This window comes from Neomonachus schauinslandi, chromosome 9 (genome assembly GCF_002201575.2).
Source record: "Neomonachus schauinslandi chromosome 9, ASM220157v2, whole genome shotgun sequence".
NCBI lineage: Eukaryota > Metazoa > Chordata > Mammalia > Carnivora > Phocidae > Neomonachus > Neomonachus schauinslandi.
In genome coordinates, this window is record NC_058411.1 from 112,667,313 (window position 1) to 112,682,711 (window position 15,399).

The following is a 15,399-nucleotide window of genomic DNA, read 5'->3' on the forward strand; positions in this document are numbered from 1 at the left end:
AAAAAAAAAAAAAAAAAAAAATCAACAGGGGTGGGGGTGCCCAGCTTGATCAGTTGGTAGAGCGTGGAACTCTTGATCTCTCAGGGTTGTGAATTCAAGCCCCACTTGGGTGGAGAGATTACTTAGAAAAATGAAATATTAAAAAAAGACCAAAAGGGGTGTGCTGCTGCAATGTTTACAGTGACAAAGAATTCACATCCTATATATATATATATATATATATATATATATATAATGAAAATACATATAAGGCTGATGGTAGACCTCTGCCCCACTTGCTCTTAGTTGACTTGTCTCAGCTGACGGGATGGAGGCCGCTCACTGTGAGCTTCAACTTCTCTCCTCGTCTTCATTTCCTGCATCCATAGTACATTCTTACTACCTTGCCTCCTGTATCTGGGTGACGGGACCTCCTTCCTCCTCTTACTTTGTCCATTCACCTGCCGTTCTCATAACTATTACGTTCCAGGGGCTATACCTCAGAGATGAATAAGGTCCCTGACGTTGAGATGCTCTTAATCTAGATCATCATTTCCCAAACTGGTGACCCCAAATACTGTACAAAGGATGTTAGGAAATCTGCCTCAAGAAAGGGGGGATGAAGAATGAAATCTTGTGGGGTGCCTGGGTGGCTCAGTTGGTTAAGCGACTGCCTTCGGCTCAGGTCATGATCCTGGAGTCCCAGGATCGAGTCCCGCGTGGGGCTTCCTGCTCAGCAGGGAGTCTGCTTCTCCCTCTGCCCCTCTCATGCTCTCTCTCTCTCATGCTCTCTCTCTCTCATTCTCTCTCTCTCAAATAAATAAAATCTTTTTTTTTTTTTAAAGATTTTATTTATTTATTTGAGACAGAGAGAATGAGAGACAGAGAGCATGAGAGGGAGGAGGGTCAGAGGGAGAAGCAGACTCCCTGCCGAGCAGGGAGCCCGATGTGGGACTCGATCCCGGGACTCCAGGATCATGACCTGAGCCGAAGGCAGTCGCTTAACCAACTGAGCCACCCAGGCGACCCAAATAAATAAAATCTTGAAAAAAAAAAAAAAGAATGAAATCTTGCCATTTGCAATGACGTGGATGGAACTAGAGTGTATTATGCTAAGTGAAATAAATCAGTTAGAGAAAGACAAATACCATATGATCTCACTCCTATGTGGAATTTAAGAAAGAAAACAGATGAACATATGGGAAGGGGGAAAATAAAAAAAGGAGAGAGGGAAATAAGCCATAAGTGACTCTTAATGATAGAGAACAAACTGAGGGGTGATGGAGGGAGGTGGGTGGGGGATGGGCTAGATGGCTGATGGGTATTAAGGAGGGCACTTGTGATGAGCACTGGGTGCTGTATGGAAGTGACGAATCACTGAATTCTACTCCAGAAACCAATATTGCACTGTATGATAACTAACAAAATTTAAACTAAAAAAAGGGGGGGGGGTTGTTGGTGGTGGTGGTGAAATGAATTTTGCAAAGAATAACTCTTCCACTCTTGGCTCACAATTCCTCGCATTACACAGAGACTGGCCTATCAACGAATAGCCCCCACGGAATCTTTCATCTCTCCTTCCCTTAGCCCACAAAATGCTCATGCCCTAATCTTCAAAAAGAAAACAAAAATGAAAACCTTTTATCACTCTGCATTTCTGTTAAAGTATCCCACTTCGTCCTTCTTAAAACAACTTCCTATTTCTAGATGCTGCCCTCTGCCCACTCTGACACCTTCAGTCCAGACTTGCTACCCCGCAGCCCGGTCAGAAGCCGTCAGGGACCCGCTCCCTGCCACATGTCTCTCTTCCCTCTCCTCCCCTTATCCCCCTTGCTCCACTGCTCATGTCACCACCTCCTCATCCTCCTTGACACATGTTCCCTGTGAGCACGTGCCACCCGTGTGAGCCAGTGCTATTCTTTTTTTTCCTCCAAACGCTCCTCCACACACTCCCCCGAAACATGTAGAGAATCTTCAGGAGGCTGTTTTAGGTTCCCCTTTTCTTTTCTCTCAGAGGCTGTCCGCTCAGGGCTAGGTCACATCTACTTCTGCAGCTTCACCTGCCGCTTCTGAGAGGACACCCCCCAATTCTCCTTCTGTTTCTTTTCTGTCCTTTCTTTTTTTCTTAAGTAAGCTCTACACCCAACACAGGGCACAAACTCACAACCCCGAGATCAAGAGTCACACACTCCACTGACTGAACCAGCCAGGTGCCCCAATTCTCCTGCCTTTTCATCTCCAGACTGCTTTCCTTTTCTCCAGACCTATATTTCCAGCCATCCACGTGGTATCTCCTTCTCTGCTTGCTCTCTCTGTACCTTAAACTCAGGGTCCCCAAAACAGGATTCATGGTCTTTGGTCGCCCAAGTAGCTTCCATCCCTGAAACCCCCCTACTTCCCCTTCTGCACCCTGTAGCCCTGTTAATGGCAACACCGTTCTCTGTTACCAAATCTTAAACCAAGCATTATCAACACATCCTTAAAGAAATTTTAGTGTTACAACACCAAAAGCACAAGTGACAACACAAAGGATAGATAAATAAGACTACACCAAAATTTAAAACTTTAGTGCTGCCTGTAATACCATCAAGAAAGTAAAAAGACAACCCACAGAATGGGAGAAAATATTGCAAATTATGTATCTGATAAGAGATTGTTGTGTTGTTTTTTTTAGATTTTATTTATTTATTTGACAGGGAGAGAGAGAGAGAGCACAAGCAGGGGGAGTGACAGGCAGAGGGAGAGGGAGAAGCAGGCTCCCCACTGAGCAGGGAGCCCGATGGGGGCTTGATCTGAGGCCCTTGGGATCATGACCTTAGCTGAAGGCAGTGCTTAACTGACTGAGCCACCCCGGTGCCCCCTGATAAGAGACTTGTATCTAGAATATATAAAGAACTCTTACCACTTAATAATAAAAGACAACCCAATTAAATGGGCATAGAGGGGTGTCTGAGTGGCTTAGTCAGTTAAGCATCCAACTCTTGATTTTGGCTCAGGTCATGATCAGGGTCGTGAGATTGAGCCCTTGTCAGGCTCTGTGCTGGGCGTGGAGCCTGCTTGAGATTCTCTCTCTCCCTCTTCCTCTGCCCCTCCTCTTTCTCTCTTTCTTTCTCTCTCTCTGTCTCTCTCTCTCCCCCCTCCAAAAGAAAAAAATGGGCATAGACATTTCTCCAAAGAAGATATACAAATGGTTAATAAGCACATAAAAAGATGCTTGATATCATCAGTCCTTAAAGAAATGCAAATCAAAACCATGAGACACCACTTCATACCCTCTAGGATGGCTATACTCAAAAGGATGGACAATAAAAAGCACTGGCAAAGATGTGGAGACACTGGAGCCCTCATACACTGCTGGTGGGAATGTAAAATGCTCTAGTCACTTTGGAAAACAGTCTGGTAGCCCCTCAAAACATCAAACATAGAATGATCATAGGCCCTAGTAATTCCATTCCCAGGTATATACCAAAGAGAAATAAAAACATATCCATACAAAAACTTGTTTGTGACTATCCACAGCAGCATTATTATTCACAACAGCCAGAAAGTGGGAACAACTCAAATGCCACCACCTGATGGGTAGACCAGCCAAATGCAGGGTAACAGGAGAACAGAACATTGTCTGGGAATAAAAAGAAATGAAGTTCTAACGCACACTCCAACACAGATGAACTTAAAAAACCTTATGCTGAGTGAAAGAAACCAGACACAAAGAGCACATTTCATATGATTCCACTTACAGCACATGTCCCGAAGAGGCAAACCCAGAGAGACAGAAAGTAGATTACTGACTGTTAAGGGCTGGGGGAAAGAAAGAATGGGAGTTGACTGCTGATGGGTATGAGGGTCCTTTTGGGGGTGATGAAAATATTCTGGAATTAGAGAGTGGTAATGGCTGCACAGCCCTGTGACTATACTAAAAAACACTGAATTGTACCCTGTAAATGTGTGAATTATATGGTATGTGAATTTATCTCAACACGGCTGTTTAAAAAAAATAGTAGCTAATATTTGTGGGGCATCTATTACTGGCTCTGTGCTAGGTATTTAGGGTACACTATCTGCTTCAATCCTTCTAACAATCCTGTGAAATAGTACTGTAACTATCCCCATTCTACAGATAAGAAACCAGAGACTTAGAGCCGTGAAATAACCTGCTCAAGGTCAACAAAGAGCCTGACTTTGACGTCAGGTCAACGTGACTTCAGAGCTTAAACACTTAACCGCTTCTCACACTGCCTCTTCTATCCGGTCCACTGTTAAATTCTGTCCATTCATCCTGGCGACACTTCTCACACTCATGACATCATTTCCTTCGCACCCTCACTGTCCTCAGCACCGGCAGCAGAGTGCTTTAGCAAAGCTAAGCTCCCTACTCCAGCCTCTCTCTTCCAGGTCCTTCTATACACGGACGTGCATGCCATACAAAGTCCCAACTCTGTCCCTGGCTCAAAAATTCTCGATGGTTCCCCACAATCTAAAACACAGTCTACACTCCCGCAGATGTTTCTGCTGTATTCCTCCTCCTCGCCCTATGTTGCTCCAACCTCACTGGCCTGCACACTGCTCTCAGCACACCATAGGACTCTTGCTCAGCCTCTTCCTGCTGCCTGGAAGGCCCTGGAATGCTCTGCACCTCTGCCTGTCAATGTCCTACCTCCTCTTGGGGCGCCTGGGTGGCTCAGTGGGTTAAGTGGCTGCCTTTGGCTCAGGTCATGATTCCGGGGTCCTGGGGTGAGCCCTGCCTGAATCGGCTTCCTTGCTCAGTGGGGAGTCTGCTTCTCCCTCTGCCCCTCCCCCTGCTCAAGCACATAGTCTCTCCCTCTCGCAAATAAATAAATAAAATCTCTAAAAAAGAAACAAGCTGCCTCCTCTTTCATTAACCTTTTCCTGATTTCACAATCCTACTTCCTTCCTCGCTATTAGCTAATCTCACTTTCTTGCAGCAAAAACCATCATCTCCAACTATTCCAGGAGTACAAGGGCCATTTCTGACCCTTGTCCATCTTCCCACACATAGCTTAGCTTACTACAGAGCAGGGTCTTCAAGAATGCTTGCTGAACAGAACTGAACTGCACTTTGTCATAGAAGATGTTATCTGTGCTGTATTGGGGGCACAGAAAGAAGATGGGAGTGTGTATACCCAGAAACCATTTTTTTTTTAAGATTTTATTTATTTATTTGGCAGAGAGAGCGAGAACAAGCAGGGGGAGTGGAAGGCAGAGGGAGAGGGAGAAGCAGGCTCCCTGCTGAGCAGAGAACCTGATGCAGGGCTTGATCCCAGGACTCTGGGATCATGACGTGAGCTGAAGGCAGACACTTAACCGACTGAGCCACCCAGGCACCCCCAGAAACCATATCCTAAGGTGGGACAGGATTCTGAGGTGACAAGACACTTGGGTTATAGAGAGAATATAATAGCCAGGTAGAGCCCTGGCCCCACTTGGACCCATACCCTGCCTCTGGAATACCTGGGCTGCCTGAAGCACTGGCAGTTTTCCTGCCTCCTTCCCCTATAGCTCCACAAACCACACTGGTTTCTTCCTGCAACCAATAGGCCACTTAGTCAAGTTTGTTATAGTCGTCTATTGTTTCATGGCCTCAACCGCATGTAGGCCAATGCGCTGGCCTGGAGTGGCTGGCTAGGCGCCCCATATTCAAGGGCAGCTGTCCTTCCCACCTTCCACCATCTGAATGTGAAGATCCAAGGCTGACATGTTAGTCTACTGCTCAGGAAAGACTACCAACCTAGGAGGTAGGGTGGGGGCAGTGCTAGCCTGGGCAGGCCCAATCTAGAGTTGCCCTATAATGACCACTAAGAAATGACAAGTGCAGGGACTCTCTTGGTGTAGCAATAGCTCAGGGGCTTTCTGCAGAAGGCTGGTGACCTTTGGTTATAGTATGGGGTAAAGGTTCTCAAACCCAGCACCCACAGCCTCCCTCAGTGACCCCGCCTTCAGTACATGACACCGTAAGCCATTTCTTCTCTAAGTCCATACACTTTATGCATGTAAAGCAACTTCTTTGAAGTCCCCCATTCCTTCCTCCTGTCTCCTTCTCTCTTTACGGCAACACTTACTTCAGTGGGGCTGGACCTGGGCCTCACCTTCCCTGGACTACTCACTTGATTAGCATAGCGTTTTGGTAACTTCTTGCCAGTGTCAACGTCCATCTCTTCATCATCTTTCTTATCTTCCTCTTCCTCACTCTCCATTCCTGTCCAGTCATCTTCAGCCAGTCTTCTGGCATGATTCACGTAATCCAGCCGCTTGCTGGAAAAAAGAAGGCACAAGGATAGGCCTTTATGTCTCCTAGGAAGACCCCCTACAATGTGACAAGTTTTCTTTAACTCAGATGCTTCAAGTTCAGGAGTACCCTAGGGATTCTAGTGGAAGAGATGGTAGAATTTCCTATGTAAGGCTAACATAGTGATGGCCTCCTCACTGGTCCTAGGTAGGAAGCCTCCTCTGAACACACTCAGCCTTCCTCAGTTTCCTAAAAAAAGGCAGATTAACATATTGAAAGGAATCTTCAAGGTTCACTAGCTGGAAAGGCTGACCCCGCTCCCGCCACCCCATTCCAGATTCGCATCTCTACCCCCTCTTAGAGCTGACACTTTCCTGCCTGGCAGGCATCTCATCCAAAGGCCCCCAGTGATTGAAGAGAGGAATCACTGAGCTGTGGGGAGGAGTTTAAAACAAGGACCACTTCTGGGACTTTCCAATTTATACAGTTTCCTTTCTTTATTTTTTAAAATATTTAATTAATTAATTTATTTGACAGAGAGAGAGAGAGCACAAGCAGGGGGAGCAGCAGATGGAGAGAGAAGCAGGCTCTCTGCTGAGCAGGGAACCTGATGCGGGGCTTGATCCCAGGACCCTGGGATCATGACCTGAGCAGAAGGCAGACACTTAACTGACTGAGCCACCCAGGCGCCCCTCTTTCTTTATTTTTTTAAAGATGTATTTATTTATCTGAGGGAGAGAGAGAGAGAGCATGTGTGGGCATGTGGGGTGGGAGGGGCAGAGGAAGAGAGAATCTCAAGTAGACCCCCCACTGAACGTGGAGCCCAACCATTAGATCATGACCGGAGCCGAAATCAAGAGTGGGATGCTTAACTGCCTGAGTCACCCAGGTGCCCCTAATTTATAAGGCTTTCTGAGGAGCAGCCAGGCCTTCTTCCATTTCTTTTTTCTTTCTTTCTTTCTTTTTTTTAAGATTTTCTTTATTTGGGGCACCTGGGTGGCTCAGTCGGTTAAGCGTCTGCCCTCAGCTCAGGTCATGATCTCAGGGTCCTGGTATCGAGCCCCAAGTTGGGCTCTCTCCTCAGCAGGGAGTCTGCTTCTCCCTCTCCCTCTGTGCTCTCCCTCTCTCTCAAATAAATAAATAAAATCTTTGAAAAAAAATGTTATTTATTTGAGAGAGAGAGAGAAAGCTGGATCAAGTGGGGGAGGGGCCCCCAGGCGCCCCTCAGTTTAATATATCTTTTTACTTATTTCCCTTTATTTTTACCCTCCTCAAAAAAAAAAAAACAAACTACATATTCTAGAAAGCTTGGGCAATTGATTAAAAAAGAATAAGAACTGGGGTGCTTGGGTGGCTCAGTTTGTTGAGCGTCTGACTCTTGGTTTTGGCTCAGGTTGTGGTCTCGAGGTCGTTGGATTGAGTGCTCAATGTGGAGTCTGGTTTGAGATTCTCTCTCTCCCTCTCCCTCCCACTCCATCCTCCCCAAGCTCATGCTCTCTCTCATAAATAAGTAAAATCTTAAAAAAATAAAAAAGAAAGAATAAGAACTGTTTAGAATCTGATTGTGATTTGTAGACACTATGTAACCGCCTGCACTTGGTTTCCTCAATGCTAAGGCAAGATCCACCACTGAGGCAATGAGACCAGCTCAGTGGTTTCCTCTCAAACACACACACGAGCTCATGCACATTCCCATGATGGTGCACACCACAGAGAGCACATGCGAGCACAGTGGTCTTTTATTTCAAGAATGAGGAAGAGCTGGTGTACTTGTACATGTGCACAGGGTGCATACCCATGGTTCTTTCCCATGTACTGTTTGTATTCACAAGAGAAGAAACTACCCAGATGCCCATCAGTAGGGGATTGGTTAGATTACATTATGAAATACCCATTCAATACAATACCTGGCACCATAATAAAGGAATGAGATGGTACTGATATAGAATCTCTCCAAAATCTGCTGTTAAATAAAATGTGCATAACAGTGTTTGTACACTAATTGTTTAAAAAAAATGGTATACATACGTACAACCACACACTTGCTCATATCTGCACAGAATATCTTTGGAAAGATACAAAAGAAACTAATAATATGGGAGAGGAACTGAACGGCCAGAGGACAGAATTGAGAGGGAGACTTTATTTCCTTTAAAAAAAAATTTTTTTTTTTTTTAGTATAGCTGAGACACAATGTTACATTAGTTTCAGGTGTACATACACTGATGCAACTTCTCTATGTTATCCTGTGCTCACCACAAGTGTAGCTACTACAACACTATTAAATATCACTGACTGTATTCCCCACACTGTGCCTTTTATTCCCGTGACTCATTCATTCCGTAACTGGAGGCCTGCATCTCCCACTCCCCTTCGCCCACTTTGCCCATTCTCCTACCCCCGCCCCTCTGGCAACCACCAATTTGTTCTCTGTATTTATGGTCTGATTCTACTTTTTGTTTGTTTATTTATTTGTTTTATTATTCAGAGTCGACATATGAGTGAAATCATGGTATTTCTTTTTCAGTCTGACTTATTTCACTTAGCATCATACTGGGATGGAGACTTTTCACCATATATTCTTACAAATTTTGAATTTTGAATGTGAATACATACAATTAATGTGTTACCTATTCCAAAATAACTTTTAAACAACAGAGGTGGGGGTGTGGAACGGGGGAGGTGATCTGAGAATGTAATCTGCAAGCAACCCAGAGGCCACAGGGAACCATTTCTGCTAAACCCATCCAATGATGGAGCACTGGGCAGAATGCAGACCGTAGAGAAACTGTGTAGCTGTTAATAGCTCCTTCGAATCCTCAATTCCTATGACCAAGAAGAGGCCCATGTTGTACTCAGGATAAACGGACAGGCCCTGCCTTCAGAGCAGCCCAGCCTCAAACACTCCTATCCTGCCCTCTCCCCCTGCTTGCTCATCTTGGCATTGAGAATTCAGTGTATGGAAGACATTTCCTCAGATTCCCTGTGGAATTATTTGTATTGAGCTCTCAAGGGCTCCACAGAAACATTTGGGCTGAAGGCAGACAGGAAGACCACACCAATGCCAGGATTCAGAGTGCAGAAGCCACACAGGGAATGTGGGGAGTGGAAGCCTGGGCGTGGCTTTCACAAGTCCCTAAATCGCAAAGCTCAGTACTGCTGCCAGGAAAAAAAGAAAAATTTAACCAAATAACAGCTTTTGCTTTCAAACTTCAGTCTCTCCCTACGTTTCCATCTTTTCCTAAGCTTTCGGTGTAAAGGATGTCTACCTTTGCCAGGATTTACCCCTCCCAATCTCATGGGCAAGATGTACCTATAAAGGGTCTACTTTGAAGAGACAGACCTAGAGCCTCCTGATTGGTTCACAGCTCCCAGCCTGAAGAAAGAGGCCAAAGAGTTAAAGCATCCCTTACGATTTCTGCAGTTCCAATAACCGGCGGCGCCGCTCACTCTGCTCCAAGGAACTGTGCTTGGACTTGTACTGGGACAGGCGGGGGTGTGGGGCAGCTGTGCTGTTCAGATCTTGAGACACAGAAAAGCTACTAGCCAGGGCTTGACTCAGCTCTTCCATCTTCCCTACAAAGGAAAACATAAGAAAACAGTTCATTGATTTCATATCACCTCCTGTGTACAGGCAGTTATGATGTAACATGATGGCTACATTCCTAACAAAAACTCACTTAATCCAAAATCACAACTGTTTCTATGGGGAAAAAGGAAGTTAAAGGTAAATGAGTTATATATGAGCAACAGCATTATTTCCTGCAGATATTTTAATAATGATCATCTTAAGAGCTCTCAGTGAACAGATATAAATGTACACATCGTACACTAAGCAAGTTCACCCTGTGACTGAATCTAGCTTTTGCTCTGTCATTCATTACCAGCAGCCCTGTCACTAATTCCTTCTTTCCATGATTAACATCTACTGATGTGATCAAGCGCCTGATTTTTTCCTGAGTAGTTCTAAATAGCCATTACTCAATAATATAACTTATTTTTAATGCATACATTTTATTTTATTTATTTAATTGTTTTTAAAGATTTTATTTATTTATTTGTTAGAGAGGAAGAGAGAGAGAGTGAGCACAAGCAGAGGGAGAGGCAAGCAGAGGGAGAAGCAGGCTCCCCACCAACCAAGGAGCCCGTTGCGGGACTCGATCCCAGGACCCTGGGATCATGACCTGAGCCAAAGGCAGACACCTAACTGACTGAGCCACCCAGGCATCCCTTATTTTTTTTTTTTTTTTTAAGATTTTATTTATTTATTTGTTAGAGAAGGAGAGAGAGTACAAGCTGAGGGAGGGGCAGGCAGAGGGAGAAACAGGCTCCTTATTTTATTTTTTAAAAGATTTTATGTATGAGCGCCTGGGTGGCTCAGTCATTGGGTGTCTGCCTTCGGCTCGGGTCACAATCTCGGGGTCCTGGGATCGAGCTCCGCATCGGGCTCCCTGCTCCATGGGGGGCCTGCTTCTCCCTCTCCCACTCCCCCTGCTTGTGTTCCCTCTCTCGCTGTGTCTCTCTGTCAAATAAATAAATAAAATCTTTAAAAAATAAATAAAAGATTTTATGTATTTGACACAGAGAGAGAGAGAACACAAGTATGGGGAGTGGCAGGCAGAGAGAGAGGGAGAGCGAGAAGCAGGCTTCCTGCTGAGCAGGGAACCTAATATGGGGCTCAATCCCAGGACCCTGGGATCATGACCTGAGCTGAAGGCAGGCGCTCAACTGAGCCACCCAGGTGCCTGTATTTTATTTTTTAAAGCTCTGGACCTAATGTGGGGCTTGAACTCACAACCCTGAGATCAAGAGTCACATGCTCCACCAACTGAGCCAGTCAGGCGACCCTCTAATATAACTTTCTGATGCAAATTTTATCCAATTGTTGTTTGACTCTCTAAGAAAAGCCAACTTACAGTAAGAAAATTTAGCTGGTCCTGGAGCCCCAGAGCAAGACAAGGGGAGCCCAAAACCCAAACCTGGCAGTTGCTTTCTCATTTTATAGTTTGTTTTATTTGTTTGGGGTGGACAAAAGGAAGGTTACAGGACTATCCATGCAGGACTAACTTGGAAAAGAGCTAGAATGTAGAAGGCTGCCTACCAGTTAACACCAAGGAGTGTGAAAGACTGACCTGTGGTACATTTGGGAGATGGAGTAGATTGGAGACAGAGTACCCAGGTGTGCCCTAACGAATGAGAATGGAGAGAAAAAGGTGAATTCACACTTCACTCATTCTCCTGTGAATGAAGGTACGAAGTGGCATAGGAGCTTAGCTAAGGGTTAAAGGTGTGCCTCAGAGTGTAAGAAACAGGAACATATGGGAGAAATCCAACTGGCAAAGCCAGGCTGGCCTAACCCTTCAGGTCTAGAATAAACCAGAGGGCACCACCAAGGCTTAAACTCCACCCCAGGCCTGGTCCCCCTGCTTTAAGCACCAAAACCAACAGGTTCATTCCAGAGCCTCCATAGTTAAAAACAATTCTATGGGGGGCGCCTGCGTGGCTCAGTCGTTGGGCGTCTGCCTTCGGCTCGGGTCATGATCCCGGGGTCCTGGGATCGAGCCCCGCGTCGGGCTCCCTGCTCGGCGGGAAGCCTGCTTCTCCCTCTCCCACTCCCGCTGCTTGTGTTCCCCCTCTCGCTGTGTCTCTCTCTGTCAAATAAATAAAAAATCTTTAAAAAAAAAAAAAAAAAAAAAAACAATTCTATGGGCCTCTCCCTGGCAATGAGTTACTTTCCATTGCACGTTTGAAGTCGGATTTTTTCCCTAATTTGCAGCACTTTTTTTTTTAAATTTGAAAGGAATTTAAATAAAATTGTGGTTAAAACCCATGACATAAAATTTACCATCTTAACCATTTTTAAGTTACAGTTCAGTAGTTGCTGTGCAACCAATTTCCAGAACTCTTCTCATCTTGCAAAACTGAACCTCTATACCCATTAAAATGAAAGGAACTTTTTTTTCTTTTAAAGATTTTATTTATTTATTTGACAGAGAGATAGCGAGAGCAGGAACATAAGCAGGGGGAGTGGGAGAGGGAGAAGCAGGCTTTCCACCGAGCAGGGAGCCCAAGGAGGGGCTCGATCCCAGGACCCTGGGATCATGACCGGAGCCGAAGGCAGACGCTTAAAGACTGAGCCACCCAAGTGCCCCAAAAGGAACTTTTTTTTTTTTTAACTTAAGATTGACATATTATCGGTATGGATTTGAGGCGAATCTTAACATATTTGTAACGCAACCAGGGTGGCCATTTGTGATTGAGGCTGGGTGATGAGTACTTGGGATCCATAACGGTATGCTATTTCCCGTGTTTTACTGACTTTTGTATACGTCTAAACACTTCCATAATACCCTCTTTTAAAAAATTAATTATGTCTTTGGCTTACCAAAGTAATGCCCCAAATAAAATACACTTATTAGGTCGTATCACGCTTTATCTCGGTGTGGCCTCCGTTCTGCCAAGAATCACAAAATCAATAAAGACGCCTTGGATACTGGGACGGCCCTCTGTACCTTTACGGCTGTTCTTGGCTGGCTCCTGAGCTTTCAATCAATTCCTCGGATGGTCCTGCTTCCAAGGGTTCGGATCTTATCCTGGGTGGTCTCGTCCAGACCCACGCGCGTCCCCTGCCGCCTCTGCCACCGCCTCCTCCCCCTCCCACCCCACAGTCCGGGATCGAGGCCTCCTCTGCGGCTTCCGCGGGGCTTCAGCCTCCTGGCCTCTACCTGCTCCACTCGGTCTTCCTCCCCGCCACAGCGCCGCATTACCTTTCTCTAGGGACGAGGTCCCGTAGGCCACTCATGATTCGCCCCTCCCCCACAAAAACTACCTGAGGGGTCCTGGCCCGATAGTCTGGATCCGAAAAGCCGGCTGGATCAGTGCTAGCCGGCCAGAGGGAGTCACAGCCGGGCGCCGAAGAGCAATTCGGGAGCCAGCAGGGCCCAGGCTCGAACCCAGGACTCACAGGCGGAGATGACAGTTCCAAGAGCCGCGGCCGCCGCTGCCGGGGGCCGACCAATCAGTGGCCCAGGGGGAGCCGGGCCCGCCCCCTGGGCCGCAGCCGCGCCGCCGGGCCCACCCGCCACGCGCCCGGAGTTTCCGGTTCCGCCCACCGTCGTGAATGCCGGTAGTGCAGTCGCTGTCCGGTAGTTCGCGGGCCGTTATTTCCGCCTTCAATGGCTGGCGTTTTATCTGTGGGCGGGAGCAGGGGTCCTGGCTCTTGTGATGCACTGTCCGGAACCATTCCTGCAAGATGACTTGGCCGCACCGAGGCTTCACTCCTGAGCACAAGCTCCTCGGGGCTTCTTTTGCCAGTGGGAGGAACCCCGATCTCGGGGCCGAGCATTCAAAACCCTCCGGGCCCCGGGTCCTGAAGCTTGCGCCAGATCCACCCGGGCTTTAGGGGTACACCAGCCGTCCGCTCCCTCTCCTGTGCTTGTGCTTTTTGTACGGACAGTGCCAGTTACCTGAATGACATCCCCCTCTCCATCGACACCTCGCACCCCTAAGTCTCAATTAGACATTCCCGCCGCATTCGCTCTGACTACACTGGCGACATACCTCGATTACAGGCCATTTGCTCCGTTTGGGAGTCTCTTTCTTACTCGGCTGTGGGCTTGGCAATGGCGGGGACCTGGCTTGATTCCTGCTTACGTAGGCAGCGTCCAGCACAAAACATGGCACTCAGTAGATCTTGGTAAAGCAATGACTGAATAACTGCAAGGGGTCGAGGGGAAGCAGCCGAGGGATTTAGTTAGGAGAGCTAATCAAATTAGAGTGCAGCCTCTTCGACGGAGGGGACTGATGAGATGCAAACTAAAAATACGACAGCCATTTATTGAATGCCACTGCTTCACATGCATTATCTCCTTTAATCTTCAAATAACACAAGGAAGTAGACTGAAGCTCAGAGAGGGTAAGTACTTGGCCAAAGTCACACAGCTTTCAAGCCAAACATTTGAATTTGCTGAATGTTTGACTTAGAAGTTGGATATTAGTATACTACAAAAAATACACAAAGCTGGCACATTTTTAGTCCAAGGAATGCCAAGATGTATACTTGCTGCATATTTTAAATACCTAACACCATCCATTTGGACTAAAAAGAACAGGAGATCTGACTGACACAGAGGGTAAAAGGTGTTTAGGGCCCTGGAAGGTCCAATTTTTTGGACCTCAGAATTTATGTAGCTGAGTTCTATCTTTCAATAGTTGGGTTGAGCAAAGCTGTGCTCTAGGTTATTTATTTGGTGCATCCACAAATAATAGCTCATGTTTGCCTGGTTTATATGATGGACAAAGAAAAGCCCAGGGCCTGTCTTCACTAGGGAACTTTGATATCAGGATATTAAGTATTTTGTGTCCCAGAGCCACCATTCTCTACTCATGACCATGGAGGTCATACCAAGTGGTCAGAACTGCACAGAAAAGAACAGAGGCCCTACACATTAAAGCAAAATAGACTGAGATTGACAAAGAGGTCCCCCAAATTAATGCCTTGAGGTCCAGGGAAAAAAGTTCATTCATATTCAGCTGAGTAACTTCTCATATCAATGAACAAACTAAATGGCACTTGGCCCAGGGGCTCTTTGGAGCCCTGTGTTCCAAAAGGGCCTGCTCTGCCTGGAACAGTGAGAGGTCCCCCAACTATCACCAATGGCACCCCACCTTCACAATACTGGCCACAGACACATACACCTGTGTTTGAAGTCTTTAAATCAATTTGCTATTTAAAAAAACCTAAATACATTTATTTAAAAGAGGTACGCCATACCATTACCTTAAATCACTTCCCACTTTAACAAAGTATCTATAAAATATATACACAGTGAAAATAGTATAATGTTATAATCTAGCTAAATACCAGTATGTGCAGAAAACTGTGAAACTGATGACTTTGTAAGAATCTGAGATTAACAAGTGTTGGAGAAGTGATAAAGAGTAACACTAACAGAATTTTTCTCTTGTATAATCAGGAAAATTCAAAGAGAACAGAAGAGGGAAGTTTCCCTTTCTCCATGATTCAATGTTATTTAAGGTGGAATCTGTGCACCCCCTAAAATCATCTGGTAAGTGCCCACTGGTGGGAGAATCCCTACCTAAAAAAGAGGACCTCAAGAGCAGGAAGGTTGCCAGGCATTTCCAAAAGAAGAGGGTCTCAGGAGGACCCCCGA

The 15,399-nt window shown here is 46.0% G+C and overlaps 1 protein-coding gene across 5 annotated transcripts in view; it reads right to left on the reverse strand.

Annotated features, from left to right (window-relative positions):
* Positions 1 to 13,233, reverse strand: part of SNUPN (snurportin 1) — a 23,336-nt gene extending 10,103 nt beyond the window's left edge. Inside the window, exons 1-5 of one of the 5 annotated variants that reach the window (XM_044917890.1) lie at positions 13,056 to 13,233; positions 12,739 to 12,793; positions 11,359 to 11,412; positions 9,640 to 9,802; positions 6,105 to 6,252 (exon numbers count right to left, since the gene is read on the reverse strand). In XM_044917890.1, the coding sequence (XP_044773825.1) occupies positions 6,105 to 6,252; positions 9,640 to 9,797 (306 nt within the window). In that variant the 5' untranslated portion in view covers positions 9,798 to 9,802; positions 11,359 to 11,412; positions 12,739 to 12,793; positions 13,056 to 13,233. Of the gene's footprint in view, positions 1 to 6,104; positions 6,253 to 9,639; positions 9,803 to 11,358; positions 11,413 to 12,611; positions 12,831 to 13,055 lie in introns of those variants that run through there. The other 4 variants (XM_044917889.1, XM_044917891.1, XM_021693851.1 and 1 more) reach the window with 4 other exon arrangements.
* Between the last annotated feature and the right edge of the window lie 2,166 nt (positions 13,234 to 15,399).